This window comes from Lytechinus pictus, chromosome 8, assembly GCF_037042905.1.
Source record: "Lytechinus pictus isolate F3 Inbred chromosome 8, Lp3.0, whole genome shotgun sequence".
NCBI lineage: Eukaryota > Metazoa > Echinodermata > Echinoidea > Temnopleuroida > Toxopneustidae > Lytechinus > Lytechinus pictus.
In genome coordinates this window covers 7,566,215-7,582,001 of record NC_087252.1, presented here as the reverse complement: position 1 = coordinate 7,582,001, position 15,787 = coordinate 7,566,215, and the positions used below count along the sequence as shown (strand labels likewise).

The following is a 15,787-nucleotide window of genomic DNA, read 5'->3' as shown; positions in this document are numbered from 1 at the left end:
TCTATGAAATGTCAATACAACATCGCAAGTAAAAAGACTTGACAAAATATGAAAAATTATTCAAACTGTTAAATTTGATTTTACATTACTTTAGACAAGAAGGGGACAAGAACTGGCCCTCACATCTGGTAAATGTGTGACTCTTATATCATATTTATTACTTTCTTTTATGCATGGTTAATTTAGGGAATAATCTTTCCAAAACCCCGTCCAAAACATCTTTATTTGTTATACTGTTTTGAATGTTATTTGCGGCAGGAAAGCTCCGGCGATCCGGTATTTATTATTTTTTTTGCGTTTTCGAGGATACCACACTGAATCAAGGTCATGTCATGTCACGGTCATTTTCTGTGAAGATCCGGCATTACAAACCCGTATTTTTTGCGTGAATCAACGATTTTGAACAAGGTATGTCCCATGATATGTATCATATATTTTATTGTATTGTGAGACATCTGTATTTGCTACTTAATTGAGTCAAAACGTCCTAGGAAATGAGTATCAAAAATGTTCTGCGCGTTTTTGCTGCTGTTCGCTTTCGCGTGACGCCGCCTCAGCCACAGTCACAGACAGACGTCTGGCGCTGGCTTGACCGACTGGTCTGGGCAGTGGTGCAGTCGTTGATGCGCTGGTGGGAGGGACTGGGCGGGGCCTGGGCGTAATGAAGATTGTCTTACTCTTAGCCAGGAGGCTCTAGTCCTAGAGAGTAAAAATCATTTACTAATGTGTGCTTACTATCCACGCCCACGGAGCCAGGGATTGCGTCCCATTTATGGCTCATGGTCATGGTCATGGAGTCGTGCAGGGTGACCAGATTTCAGTTTTCACAAAATGAAATGCAGATTACGGGACAATCAACAAGAAGGCGTGTCAGTGTTAGACTTGTGAAAAAATATAAAGAATTGGAAGGGAGGGTGAACAAAAGAATGAAGAAGAGAAAGAAATAATGAAGGGGAAAATGAAGGAAAAAATAAATTAGAATAAAATAAAAGAAGGATGAAAGAATAAAAGAGAAAAAAGGTTTCCGTCGAATTGAATATAAAAAGAAAGGAAGGGAAGATGAATAAATGTGTGAAAGACAAAATAAAGGAGGGAAAGAAAAAAGGAGGAGGAAATGTCTCATTCTTTGAAAGAAAGAAATAAGAAAAACAGGAAGGGAGGGAAGGAAAGAAAGAATAAGGGAAAAGAATTACATTGTAGAAGGAAAATGAAATAAAGAATGAAGAGAGAATGAAAAAAAAAGTAAATAATGGAAGGAGAGGAAGGGAGAATGAAGCAAAGAAAGGAGAAAAAGAATGAAGGAAATTTAATAAAGAAGGCAGGTAAGAGAAAGAAGGAAAAAAAGAAAAATGAATACAGAGAGAGAGAAAGGATCAGGAAAGAAAGATAGGAAATAAAGATAGCTATGGAACAAAAAAAGGGCAAACAGGAAGGATAGAAGGATGGAGAAAGGATAGAAAAGTGGGAAAAAGTTCAAACTTCAAGCAAACAAAAATAATATTTGGTGTTTTTTAAATATATTTTTGAAATTAGAAAAATTAAATGTTTTAGAAATGAATAAAATTTCAAAGTGAAACCTTGTCAACTTAAAATTTAGATGAAACGTCGCGGCATCATATACAACAAGACTCAAAATGAAAGCTGAAATAACGATCTATTTTTCCATAATATAATTATATAATTTTCTCTCTGATTTTGTGATTATTTTGATGGAAAAACTGTTTTATCATGTCATTGTTTGCACCTTTGAGAATCTGCTCCGATCCTACATGCCTTGCTATAGTATAGTAGCCTGCCACACACAGGCAGGAGGCCAGTTCATTTGCAATGTATTGATTGGGTTAGCAAGAAAATCACTGCAGAACTTTAAAAAGTTTAGTTATCGATTTTATTGTTGTCTCTGCTTCGTCATCTGTTGGTTATTTGATGAAAATTTGTCACTATTAAATGTATTAACTACATTTTGTTCAATATTCTGAAATACGGGACAAATAGGCGTCCCGGGAAGGGTGTGTAGGGACGCCGGGACATAGGAGCAAAATACGGGATGATCCCAGGAAATACGGATGTCTGGTCCCCCTGCATTCATATTCATGTGCGTGTACCACAAAAAAAACTGAAATTTTCGCCCCCGACTCTCGAGATTTCTAACTTAGACTAGATCTAACATGTCTAAGTTACTTTCCTTCTTAAAGATCTCGCCCTAAATCATGTAAATGGGATACAACATCATTTCCGACATTTATACGACATTGATTAAATTTTTTACCAAGAATTCATTAAGAAAACAAGAAAAATATTATGAAAAGACGGGGAAAACCTGGCGCGATGTTTAGTCGCCATCTTATTTCTCTTTGTTCTTCACCAAGCAAGGCTACATGACGCATATTGAGATATCTGTGCGTGCAAATACGAAATGATCCCGATTTATAGTCCTGTCATGAATATTCATAAATTGAGTTGCGATTTCCGCGCATGCACAATTTGTGTTTGCGATGTTTTGGAATCGGCAGTGAATTAATACGTGTGAGGAACCCGATACTGGCTCTAAATCACCAATTTTGAGACTAACCGGAGGATGGATATGGAGTGAAATTAGAATGAAAAGTAGGAAGATAAGTTGATTATTCTTTTAAAGGTCGTGTTGGTGCATGAGTTTTATATTTTCCCCCCATAAAATCCCTCCTTTGTCACTCAGAGTATCAGAGCGAGTTCACCACCTTGATGTTCAGGTAGGTGTAGCGGTAGTGAAGTGGAGCCTACACGAACATCATTTGAGGTAACCTGATACTGGCTCTAAAACACAGCTGTTTGTATGTGAGTGCATGACGTCATCAGTCAATTATCACATACATCAGTTAATATTCTCTATTGTGAATTTACTTTCGCAATGTCATTGAAGAGACTTTTCCATGGAATCTCATTTTGGTGGTAGGCATATACATGTAGCCTATAGGGACCAGGATGGACCGTGTAGATAAATGTCTAAAATTGTCTATGTTTGAGATATTCAAGTAAAAGTTGTTCCAATTTAATATCGCTAACCCCTGTATCAGACCGTGGAAAACAAACTAAATAACATTAATAGATAATTTCATGACAATAAAATACCAGAGAGTAAGTTGAGAGATGGCACCATCAGCTTGCTCATTGCATATATTCCTGAAGACATGCCTTGAACTGATAATACTATAAATAATGCAAAAAGTTTTGAAGTGCTATATTTGTTATTCCTTGTCCAATTTTCATGACAAGTTTCAGCGTTTTGCTTGATTTACTCTTATTTGTTCAAATCACATAATTTTCAGCCAAGAGTAATGTACAGTACTCACCCTTGGGAACATTAATTCTGGCACAACAAACTGGCACAAATTGTTTTAGTTATATGTAGATGGAGATAGCAGTGCTCTGATAGACCTGGAAGCTAGACTGCATAATTAATTGCATTTTTCAGAAGATCTGGGGGCCGTTTCATAAAGCTGTTCGTAAGTTAAGAGCGACTTTAAGAACGATTGGTGATCCTTTCTTACGCGCTAAACCATTGCCAATGAATCTACCGTTTACCACAAGAAAGGATCACCAGTCGTTCTTAAAGTCGCTCTTAAGTTACGAAGAGCTTTATGAAACACCCACCTGGTAATAGGTACATGTACATGTAGTAAGTACCCAAAGTATTTTCCACTATGATTATGTAGGCTCTAATTTTCCCCCCATTATTTTGCATTTTCAGGTCTTGCGCTCTACATGTACACTTAGTAATAGCCATGGAAGGCAACTACCCACCCGGTTTTTACCTTCCTGAGAGGGAGCAACAAGAAAACAGGCAACAGCAGCCACCGCAACAGCAACCACAACAGCCGTCGCAACAGCAACATGTTGCCCACTATCCTTTTGATTTGCCAATACCATACCACACACCGTCACAACACCAGGCTGATTATATGGAGGACCAGCCAACCAGGGTATTCCCCTTGCCGCACCCAGGGACAGTCACACAGATGTTCACACCAGTCTATCATGGTAAGATCTCATATCATCACTGGGCTGATGAAACCTTGTATCTCAAAATTTGAAAATTTTGAGGGCAGCTTTATAGAAAACGCTGTATTTTGAAAATAAAGCAATGGTGGCAGTCTCATATTGTCTGAAAACAGTCTCCTGATCCCTACATGTGAAGAACTCTTTCAAGGTAAAAGAAGGTTGTTACCCATGTCATAACTCTAAAAGCTAGCTTATTCTGAGCTGTCATAAAAATATTTAGATTTTGAGATACAAGGTTTTATGAATATATATATTTTTTAAATGGGGATGGGGTGGAGTGCTGTGGGCGTGTACATGTACCCTCTCCCTCTACCCTTATATCCTAAAATATCTATTAGGCCACTGTTTTCTATTTAAAAACAATCACCCCCCCCCCCCATGTGGAACTTGAAAAAGTGCTTTACAAGAAGTAATTATTATTTGCACTTTTAAACTAATTATTGTTTTTATGCTTGATTGCTTTTTAGTACTTCCTGGTTGAGGTTGAAACTTTTAAGAGGATTTTGATTTCCCTTCTGTGAAATTCTTGGTCTGTCCATTTATGCATAATAATGAAGTTAAAAGACAATGTGTTTGTGATAAAACTAGAAATAATTTGAATAAACAAAATCTACATAGCATATTAAGATACTCTCAAAGTTATATCAAGGAGTAATTTTCTTGACTTTGTATTCTAATTTATGCATTTGATTTGGATCATCTTAAACTAAAACCCCAAACTGCTTGAGTTTGGTCCATCAACTCTGTTTAGGATTCTCATTAAAATATTAAAAGAACATTTTTTTTAAATAAAAAATATTCTAGTCTTCCCAAAAAAGTAAAATTCTTTTTTTTTTCTTTAACTTCACTTGAGTATTTTTGTTTGATTTCCTCTATAATAGATTCTGGGCACTCATCGGCAAACCATTTGCATCACACCCTTCCTCAACGACCAATCGCATACGGAGGACATGGGGTCAAGTATCCCGGTCTTCAAGGGAATTTTACGCCACCTCTCACAGCCCAAGAACCGGTCGTAGAGAGAAGTAGTATGGCAGTCACAACTCGAGAACCAGTTGCGGAAACGACCAACTTACCAACCACCACGCTCGGATCAGCCTCCACTAATCGTGACATTTCTCCGGATACCGCCATTCCACTGACTGCAACTCACGAGTCATTAGAGAGCAACATTCCACCTACTACAGGTAAAGGTTAAGATAAATTCATACCTTGGATAATACCTTAGATGTAGGCATTTAAAGTAATAGTATGCAATATTATTAGTAAAGTAATAGTATGCAGTAATTAGACACATTGTGTTAAGCACTAAGAATGATGCATGTTATGATTATTATCATTATCATTATGATTATCATTATCATTATGATTATTATTATTATTATTATTATTATAGTTACAATCTTATTAGCCTCTTGTTGACTTCTCATGAAGGGTTCTGAAACCCTGTTTTAATGGCATTGTACAGCATTTGAACATGGACAAGTGAAACTTTCATCTAGGTCAAATGTCTCTTTTCATGAGTTCCCAAATTTCAACAAGTTTGATTTGATGCTGATTACAGATGAGCTCTCCACCACATCAGATAAGAGGTTTACAACCCTCTTGTTATTTAAACCTGTCATAATAATGAATTTGTCCCTGATTTCAGAAAGGGACAATGGGGACTCGGTGAGGAACTTTTTGTTTTCACTTTTTGCAGTTATACCACATTTTAGACTGAATTAAGAGTTCTGACTTATTTTCAGCCATAGAAAACACAATTCTTGTGTGTGGATTTGCGTATAATTTTCAATTTTAGGTTGCATCCTTGATTCTCATTTCCATACATCATCCACAAAATTCTTGAACCTTATTATCTCCAGCAAACAGCATTCCAGCTACTACAACTAGTGGGTCAGTTACCAGCAGTAGTTCGGACGTGACTATGATCACCAAGATTCGCGGAACGGCTGAAGAGAAGCATATTCGACTTGTGCCTACACGTAAACAGCCACTAGAGGGCGCTACATCTCAGGACCATGGTGAGTTGTGTTGATAGAGAGATAGGCTTGCTATATCAGGCAATCTGATTTTTGGTCAGGTTTTGATAGATACCAGGGGGGCGTTTCATCAACATTTTTGTCCGACAAAATGTCAGATCTGACAACTTTTCTGGATTTTGATTGGCTGTTACTATGGTAACTGTCGGATAAAATGGGACTTGTCGGATAAAACGTCTGACAAGTCCTTTCATGAAACGCTCCCCTGGTGTTTATCTGTGTGAGTGTAATGGTGATACCCAACACTTGTCTTAACCCGTTGGAGACTAAATGATTTCACTGTAACACATGTTTTCGACTCCAGCTTGCTTTTATGCGAGCTCAGTCTCGATTGGATTAACCGTTACTGTACTAGACTATTTCCAGCATCTCTCTGACTGTGGTGGGGGGGGGGGTGGACTCTGAACGGACATTCCCAATGGAAATTGCCTCCATGTTTTTTTATGTTATAAAGAATGTAATCTACAAAATTTTGCCGCCACTTTTCCTAAAATTATAACAAATTCATTTGATTCTTCCAAAGATCACATTCATTGCACACAGATTTTCATGCATGGGACTGGACCCAAATTGTCAACCCAGCAATATCTGTGTGCTGCCTCTTATTTGCTGTATTTTTTTAGTTTGAGAGCAGTTGAACAATCATGCGTTTGACCAACATTCCATGTTATTCTTCCAAAACATAAAAATCAATCTGATAAAGCCCACAATGAATATTTCCATGTTTTCCATTACTTTCATATATCCGAACCAGATACTGCATCTAGCTCTAAACAAGTGCAGTCCAGAGGAGATAAAGAGGAGGAGGCCAGGCCATCACCACAATCTCCAAGTAGTTCTACCGAGGAACCACAGCTGCTTGCAGCTCTCAATCTGAAAAAGATCAGCTCCGTAACAGATCTACTGCCATCCCTCGAGCTAAGGGCGCCATTACAGGACAAAGTGGATGGAGTGGTCGCCAAGGAAATGATAGAGAAGGGTACAGAGTTTGGACCCTACGTAGGAATCTTGATGAACGAGGAACAGGGTTTTGCCAGAGAAACAACGTGGGAGGTAAGCATTTGTTTTTGTGCATACTCAGCGGACTGGATGCATACAGTAACCTTATCCCTCACTAGGATGGACTATTATGGTAGTTTTGACAGACAGGGGTAATGCGGAGCTCCCAGACCCCCCAACCCCCCCACCACGATCTCTTCTGTTGACAGTGCTATCGCTTCAAATATGGGCGTCAGTGAAGAAATACTTTAATAACCTGGGTATACAAGAAGTAGTTTGAATCATGTTGTATCCGGGTAATTTTCTTGAAAGACAATCTATCAATTTTGATCTATTCGGTAACAAAACTCTTAAAGGAGGTGCATTGCAATCTATTAAAGATAAGGATAGTATGTCAATTTTATGTCCCGAGTAAATCACACAAGTAAATCTTGTGATTTTATGCTAAACTGCTTCTTGAATCAGAAAATGACAATTATCTATTACTTGTAAAATTGTAATTGTAACTATTATTTGTAATCAATGACAAATAACTTTATTGCAACACCCTCATAATTTTTGTTTCAATTATAGCTTTGTATTACAGGGAAAGTTTTCTTCTACATCGATGGGCGGAAGACTTGGATGTCTCATCTGAGGTTTGCACACAGCGATGAGGAGCAAAACATAGAGGCGTATCAGTACTGCGGCGATATCTACTTCAGAACCACAAAGGTCATCGACCCAGGAAGTGAACTGAGAGTGTACTATAGCAAGGATTATGGGAAGTGTGTTGGTATCGAGATGGCACTGGAAGATCTGAAGTTTCATGAAGGTAATTCTCGCTACCCCGAATAGGAACAAAAATCTCATAATGCGCGAGACGAGATAATTTTCACTCCGTCGGGTCGTCATCACCACTTCCGGTTTAGAGTCATGCTCGCGCGAGGTTCGCGATACTGAGTTTTCCACCACGCTGAAATCGATGCCAATCAGCGTAATATGTACAGAGTATAATACTTTGTTTTACATTTGGTCAGTTTTGATTCCATTTGAATTATAAATAAAAATTAAAAATATATTTCACGTGAGAATAATTTTTATTCATGTTTTTATTTGGTTATAAAAAAATCAAACAAATAATGAATATCTTAAAATTTTGCATTTAGCGACCGGCCTGACATCACGATCGTATTCAACTAGACACTAAATATATTCAGCATTCATTTCGTTCAATTTTTCGTCGACCACAAAATGGATAAAAATCAGTTTCGGAACTTAAAAAAATCTTAACTGACAGATGAATACCGTGCAATGGAAAGCGTCAGGCAGAATTAGTGACTTTAGCAGAAAAGGCTGTAAAACTGTTAGTGAAAGAGAGGGTTGTGATCACGAACTTTCCGAGCGAAAGCTACGTTGTGTTGTTGTGCATGACGGCACTGTTGATCTAAATGGCAAAACAGTGCGTTGGACTTCCGAACAGGAAGTTGTAATACCGAAAAAGCTATCCCATAATGCAATGCACGTTACAGGGATTTTCCCGGATCTCGGCGAAATCGCTATTTGGGGTACCGAGAATTGGACACTTACTACGCTTACTATGCTTGAATTTTATACATACAGTGGCACTAAAAAGCTAGTGAACCCCACCTGAAAATGAACTTATTTTAAAGACTTAAATTTCTGTCATGTTATAGATATTTGGTTGTGAAGTCAGGTAATAAAATATTACATTCAATAAGGATTGTTTCTTTGGGATCGCTGGACATTGCATTGGTGTTGTTTGATTCACCACTCAGCATGACGGAGTGTATTTTGTGGTGAGGTTCACTAACTTTCTAGCACCACTGAAGGTTCATTTGACTTGTATGGTAATGAATATAGGGAATTAGTGATCCAATCCAATGCAATGAGTATTTGATATCGCGCCTTTTCCTTACAGTTACAATGTGCAGCAAAATTTTCTTCCCGACAGAAAATACATGAGGGCGTTGGGCAATATCCCCCTCATGACAGCCTAAATCACCCCCTAAAATTCCCCCAAAATGCATGCTTTGGGGCGACCATTCTTTCTAGAGTCGCCCCAAGATCTGTTACAGAAAAAAAAATCAAGATCATTTCGAAAATCAATATTTTAATCATGGCAGAATAATGATAATAACTTTTACTGCACAATTGCTTTTTACTCCTAAAAAGAAGCCCTTCAAATGAAAAAAAAAATAGCCCCCTGAAATTCTACAAGTGCCCCTATGTGGAAGAGAAAGATAGCCCCTAAAAATGAAAATTATTTCCTAACCTGGTTCCCGAGATGTCATTGTTGGCCACTAAGTCAAAGTTTATCCGAAAGTTTCTTGAACTGGTCCACATGTAGTAATGTGGTATTTCATGGAACATGTGTGTACCTAGTACCGAGCCTTGCTGGACACCAAAATAATGACAAATAAGAATTCTCTAGAGAATGTTAAAATGTATGTTTTTCAATTTTCAGATTCGCAAAAGTTCCAATGTAGCCTGTGTGAGGACATGTTCACATCCCCCAAATTAACCCTGAGACATATCAGATGTGAACACAACCATGGCAAACCGGAAGAGATGGTCCCAGTGGTTACTTGGAAGAAAAAGAAGAAAAGGAAATTTGTGGCGATTGAAGTCGGTTCCAAACAGCAACTAGGAAGTCAGCTGAAAGTCAATGATCAGGACGATTCAGAATTCAAGTGTGAAACTTGTCAGAAGACCTTCCCTTCTTTCGGAAGACTAAAGGCTCATGAGTTATTCCACGAGAAAAAGGAGGCATCTACAGAAATTGAGAAAGATCCTACAGACCCTTTCAAAGAGCATGCAAATAAAATGTTTGGATGCAGTGAATGTAATAAAGTTTACAAATGCGTGCGTTCGCTTAATCGCCACGAGAGGAGGGCTCATGGGCATCGCTGTGAATACTGCTGGGAAAGGTTCCCAAGCAAGAAAGATTGTGTTAAACATGAGCAAACACACCAAGCATTTAAATCATCAGGTGCAGCAGAGCCCAATCCAGCTGGAACGACTGATGCCCGTTCAAGAAAGAGCCGGAAACCCCCTGGCATTCAACCCTCGGAACCAACAGCTGATGAGCCTAAGGATATGCTTGGTAGACCTACTGATTATTACCAACGTCCTTATAAATGTCGCTTCTGCTCAAACAGATACACTTCGAAATCGGTAGCTGAGCGCCATGAAAGGGAAGTCCACAAAGGGGAGGGAGATTTCAAATGTAGCTATTGTACTAAGGTATTTAGCACCGTCAGTCGTCTCAAAGACCACCTTGTGCTGCATAAATATGTGAACATGTATCCATGCTCAGAATGTCCGAAAAGTTTTGCTTCAGAGAGCGCCCTCAACAACCATCGAGGAGAACACACAGGGCTCAAACCGTTCAAATGTGACGTCTGCGACCGGGGATTCAGAACTAGGAAGTTGGCTCTTAAGCACAAGAGACGCATACACAGTGAGCGCCCGAAGCGCTTCATCTGCACCTTCTGTGACAAAGGCTTTGCCGACAAGTGTGACTGGAAGGTCCATGAAAGGCGCCACAAGGGTATCAGGCAGTATGTTTGCCTGGATTGTGGGAAGGGTTTCACGTCAAGCACTTCGCTTGCTGCGCACAAGCAAGCCATGCATATTAAGGTCAAACCCTTCTCCTGTGGAATCTGTGGTAAAAGCTTTGCCTTGAATCATCAATACAATCATCACATGGCTAAGCATCGCTTAGAAGGGGAGGACCAACCCCAGATACCAGTACATATGCAGCAACAGCCGTGCATGTAGTTCTTGTAATGATTCAATCATGAGAATTAATTGAATTGAATTCTTTAATTAAGTCGCATAGAGAGCCCTTTCTTGGCAAGTCTGTAATTTTTGTAATATTTTCTTCTGATATTTAAATCTCCCAAATGTGTAGTGTCTGTATGTATATGTGGATGATTTTGTAATAAAAATGACTTTACCAGTGGTAGTTGATATTTGATACTCTTTTTTTTTTATTTTTTAGAAAAGGCCCTTTGAAATATCTGTTTGAATTAATGAATATGGCAGAAAAATATAAATACTGAAAAAAATTGTATTCTAAATTTTCTTCCCATTTCATACTTTTGATGGGTTTCCTACGGTCATACTAAAACAGGAGGAAAATGGCTACTTTATATCAAGGTATTTGATCTGTCGCCTTCATCCTCGTTATTTAAATCATAGCTTTCAATTTTACACAACATGTATCATTTATGTGATAATTTTTATTTTATACGGTAATGAATTCAAATTTGTAGTTTATCTGAAACTAAGCATCTGGTATTTTTTGTCGTAGAGCACAATAATTTGCAAAATTTCCAAAATGCAATGTTAGCAATTCATATTGCAAGAAAGCTCAATTGCGTACAAAAAGCTGCTTTAGCATGTTTTCTTTTTTTTTCTTTTATCCGTATGTAATACCCATTTCGTGTGACTGGATATTGTCACTAGTGTGAAAATCGGGAGGAAAAAAATTAGTCCTTTTTACTTGGGTTCTCTTCCATACTGTTAACATGTAAGATTGAAGGATGAGTACAGCTAACTCTGCAAGAGTAACGATTGATTTGATCAACCTTAGTACCGGTATATGGAAATCCATTGATGTCATTATTTTTTCTATAAAAAAAAAAATTGGCACAATGTCCTTTTTCAGCAAAGAGAAACACTGAATTTTCAAGAAATCAATTAATGTATGAATTTACCCCATATCTAGAAAATATTTCAAGCAAACATGGACTGCTGTCGGTATTGCTGGCTTTCCGTAGTTATGGTTGATTAGATCAATCGCAACTCTTGTCAGACGGGGCCCAGATCTGAAATAATAAGTTAGGCGATTATTCGACTTACGGAATATTGACGTATTCAGTCTACTGTACTAGATTTATGTTTATGTGCATGCTTGTGGAAGTGATTCTGGTCTGATCTGTAAAGCTTATTTACTACTTATTATGTTGATGATGATGATGAAGTTCATGGTGATTGATATATTAAATGATAATCATGAAAATAATTATGACATAATTGATAGATTCCATCGTCTGTAATGATGTTATTGATTGATGATGTCAACGACAATGGTAACAATATATGTCGACCTATGACGATGATGATGAAGGATACTGCTCTTGCTGATAGCATGATAATAGTGTCAATTCTAGTAGAGACAACTGATGATCATGACAACAGTAAAATTAGTGTTGATTAGAATACTTTAGAATGATAATCATGATAGAATGATAGTCATGATAGAATGATAATCATGATAGATAAATGAACAACAAATACAAAAGATAGATTTCTTATTTATTTACTTTTTTTTTACATCTGTGTATTTTTTTTGTATTTTCCATTTCCATTTATTGAGCATTTTGCATCTACATGTATGTATTTTCTTGTTTGTATAATGCTGATATATTTAATATTTATATCTCACTGTATTATATTTCATGTAATGAGTGGAATTCAATTATTTAAATCTTGGGATTATCTAATGATTATTAACTTGCTCTGATATCAAACGAAATCTGGTAACATACAATCAAATCAAATTTGTTGAAGTCTATATATGGAGACTCTGTCTCCAATAGGTTAAGAGAAGAGTTATATAAAATGGTTTTGAATTATGATATATATAGAATTTATATAGCACAACTTATTTCTAAATTCTGAATATATTGTGTTAAAACAAGTATGGATATTACATGTAGGGGTAAATTGCCAATTTGACTACTGTGAAAACATCCACATACAGTACTGACTAATATTACAGTACGTCCCACAAAAAAGGAAACCATGTTCAGAAATATATTATTGAATATGTTTTTTACTTTAAGTTTGATACTCGTGGCAAGAGTGGAATCTCATCTCTAATTTGAAACCAACAGCTTAGCAAATCGTTCACGCATGGCAGATTACAAATAATAAATAGTGAGGCATATCAGAAACGATTTGCGCAGAAACTAACTCGTGAATCTGAATCTGTTCTCATTTCAGGGATCAGTGAGAGAATCTTAAAGAATACAAAAGAAATGCTAATGAGCCAATCGTCGTTTCACAAACCAATCTTGTCAAATTTTTTTGCGCATCCTGGTTTTGACATTAACATTTCCACCTCGTTTATTTGCTCATTAATGCGTGAGGTGTTCATCACATCTTAGGTATCAAAATAAAGAGAAATAATTGAATGATATGATTATGTAAATTAGATATCATATTTCATAATTATGCCTCTGAATAAAAAAAAGATGGGAATCCTGGTTTCCTTTTTTCTGGGATGCACTTTACAACTTGTTGATAATATAGTCTCAAAATATACCCAATAGATAGGACAAGAAAAATTTGTAAAAGTAGGCTTCATACCAGGAATATGTTGCTAAGGAACAAAATGATCACTGATTGATGCCAGCCTCATTAAAAAAGGGAGAAATTGTAATTCATGCTAAGCATCATGATTTTCAAATATTGATATTGATAGGAATTTATGAAGATAGTCTACATCACATAACACTGATAGAGGTTTTAAACTATGTGTTTGACATTAAAATTGAGTTTCTATGTATTTTGAAATATGAAATATATATTTGAAAAAAAATGTACATGTGCATTTGTATTGACGTAAAACCTACAGCTGTCACAAATGAATTCAATGTCTATGTAGTACACATGTATTAGTTTTGTCATATTCATTATTAGATGTAAAAATTATTAGATTTTTAATTTAATTATTGTGCAAACTGATAGTCATTGTACTGGTATGTGGTTTAAGATATTTGTGCACATCATGGTTTGTATAAACATGAAATAAAGCAATGATAAATTATGTTTCAGAAAGTGCATTTAATGATAGTATGGGCTTAAAGGGGAAACAGAGCAGTGATGAGAGAGAAAAGAAGAACTTGGGAGGTTATAGAGAGAGAGAGAGAGGGGGGTGGAAGACAGACAGAGGGTTGGGGGAGAGAGAGAGAGAGAGAGAGACATAAGAGAAAAGGACCAAGATATATATAAAAATGGACCACAGGAGATATGACGAATAAAGAAAGAGGGGGGAGGGGCATTGGGGTATAAATAAAAAGGGAAGCAAAGAGAGGGGAGTGGTAGGGGTGGGAGAAAGCGCTTTTTGCAGTTAAAAATTTCCAATAACAGTTTACTGAAATTTATCAGTTTGATTCGCTCATACTAGTAGTAAACTTGTTAATATAGAAATGGTACATTTGTATGTTAATATAACAAGTCTTTATGAAACGGAACCCCGAGGCAACATCTGCCTTTGCCTCCCTATGAGAAAAAGAGAAGAAATTATTAAGAGTATAAAAATAGCTCTGAGTGGTGTAAACTATCATTCAATGGATAAAAAAGACTTCATGCGTCTCGCCCCTATAAACTCCCGCCCCCGATGAAAATGTAAAGTATTAAAGTCAGTCCTAAAGAGACTAGAGAAAGGGGATGAAAATGACACGAGGGGGTAGGAGATCGAGAAGGAGATATAGGGTGCCGGTATAGGAGATGGAGGTGAATGGACTGAGACCGGGACTGAGAGAGAGAGGTAGGAAAGAACAACAGGATAGGGTATCCAACCATCCAGGGGTAGGGCCTTATTACACACCTCTACTTCTTCTTTTTTAGGAGATACAAATAAATAGGGGAGATGTGACACATTTCTTCCCATGCTGTCCCATGTCTTCACAGTACGTTTAAAGGTCAAGTCCACCCCAGAAAAAAATGATTTGAATAAATAAACCAAACTATAGCATAACGCTGAAAATTTCATCAAACTCTGATGTAAAATAAGAAAGTTATGACATTTTAAAGTTTCGCTAATTTTTCACAAAACAGTGATATGTGCATAGCAGTGACATGCAAATGAGACAATCGATGATGTCCCTCACTTTCTTTTGTTTTTTTTATTGTTTGAATTATACAATATTTCATTTTTTTCAGATTTGACAAGAATTAGGGCCAACTTGACTGAACCATATAGTATATTAAACAATGCTAATTCCATATTTTCAGGAAGGAATTAATGTTTTTTTTACTTGACAATGTGGAGAAAATTAGAATATTTCATATATCATAAGAAATAGTGAGTGGATGACGTTATCATTCTCCTCATTTGCATACCGACCAGCATGTGCATATAACTGTTTTGTAAATTAAATTAAAGCGGAACTTTAAAATGTCATAACTTTCTTATTTAGATCCGATTTTGATGAAATTTTTTGTGTTATGCTTGTTGGATTTTTCTCTTTTTATTAAAATCAACTTTTTGTTGGGCCGGTGGACTTGTTCTTTAAGTAATACCATTAACTCTGGGGTGTAGGCCATGAACCTTTTCAAAAATGATCTACACGACAAAGCATAATGATATAGCTAGGGTATCACCAAATAAGTATCTAGATTTTCGTGATTTTAACCTAGTTTGACAAAAATTAAAAGTTACAAGGATTCTTTCCCGATGATTAAAAAGTGCCATATCTCCCCATTCTTGATCCCCAGCCCCAGTATGCCTTTTTTAGAGCGGGAACGTCTGGCGAGGCCAATTACCACGGGAGCGTGACGGTTTCATGCATCAACATTAAATTTAATTGTCCGATATGTTGTCAGATATGATAACTTTCCTTGATTCTGATTGGCTGAGAAGCACTGTTAACCATTGGCGGCGGAAGCGAAAATTTTTAGGGGGGACC

At 37.0% G+C, this 15,787-nt stretch overlaps 1 protein-coding gene across 1 annotated transcript; it reads left to right on the top strand.

Moving 5' to 3' along the window:
• Positions 1-294: 294 nt before the first annotated feature.
• LOC129266370 (zinc finger protein 658B-like) lies at positions 295-13,923 on the top strand. The gene is made up of 7 exons (XM_054904216.2): positions 295-408; positions 3,731-4,020; positions 4,923-5,228; positions 5,907-6,065; positions 6,838-7,136; positions 7,656-7,896; positions 9,550-13,923. The coding sequence occupies exons 2-7, from the start codon at positions 3,765-3,767 to the stop codon at positions 10,863-10,865; spliced, it is 2,577 nt and encodes an 858-aa protein (XP_054760191.2). The 5' UTR covers positions 295-408; positions 3,731-3,764; the 3' UTR covers positions 10,866-13,923.
• The last annotated feature ends 1,864 nt before the right edge of the window (positions 13,924-15,787 follow it).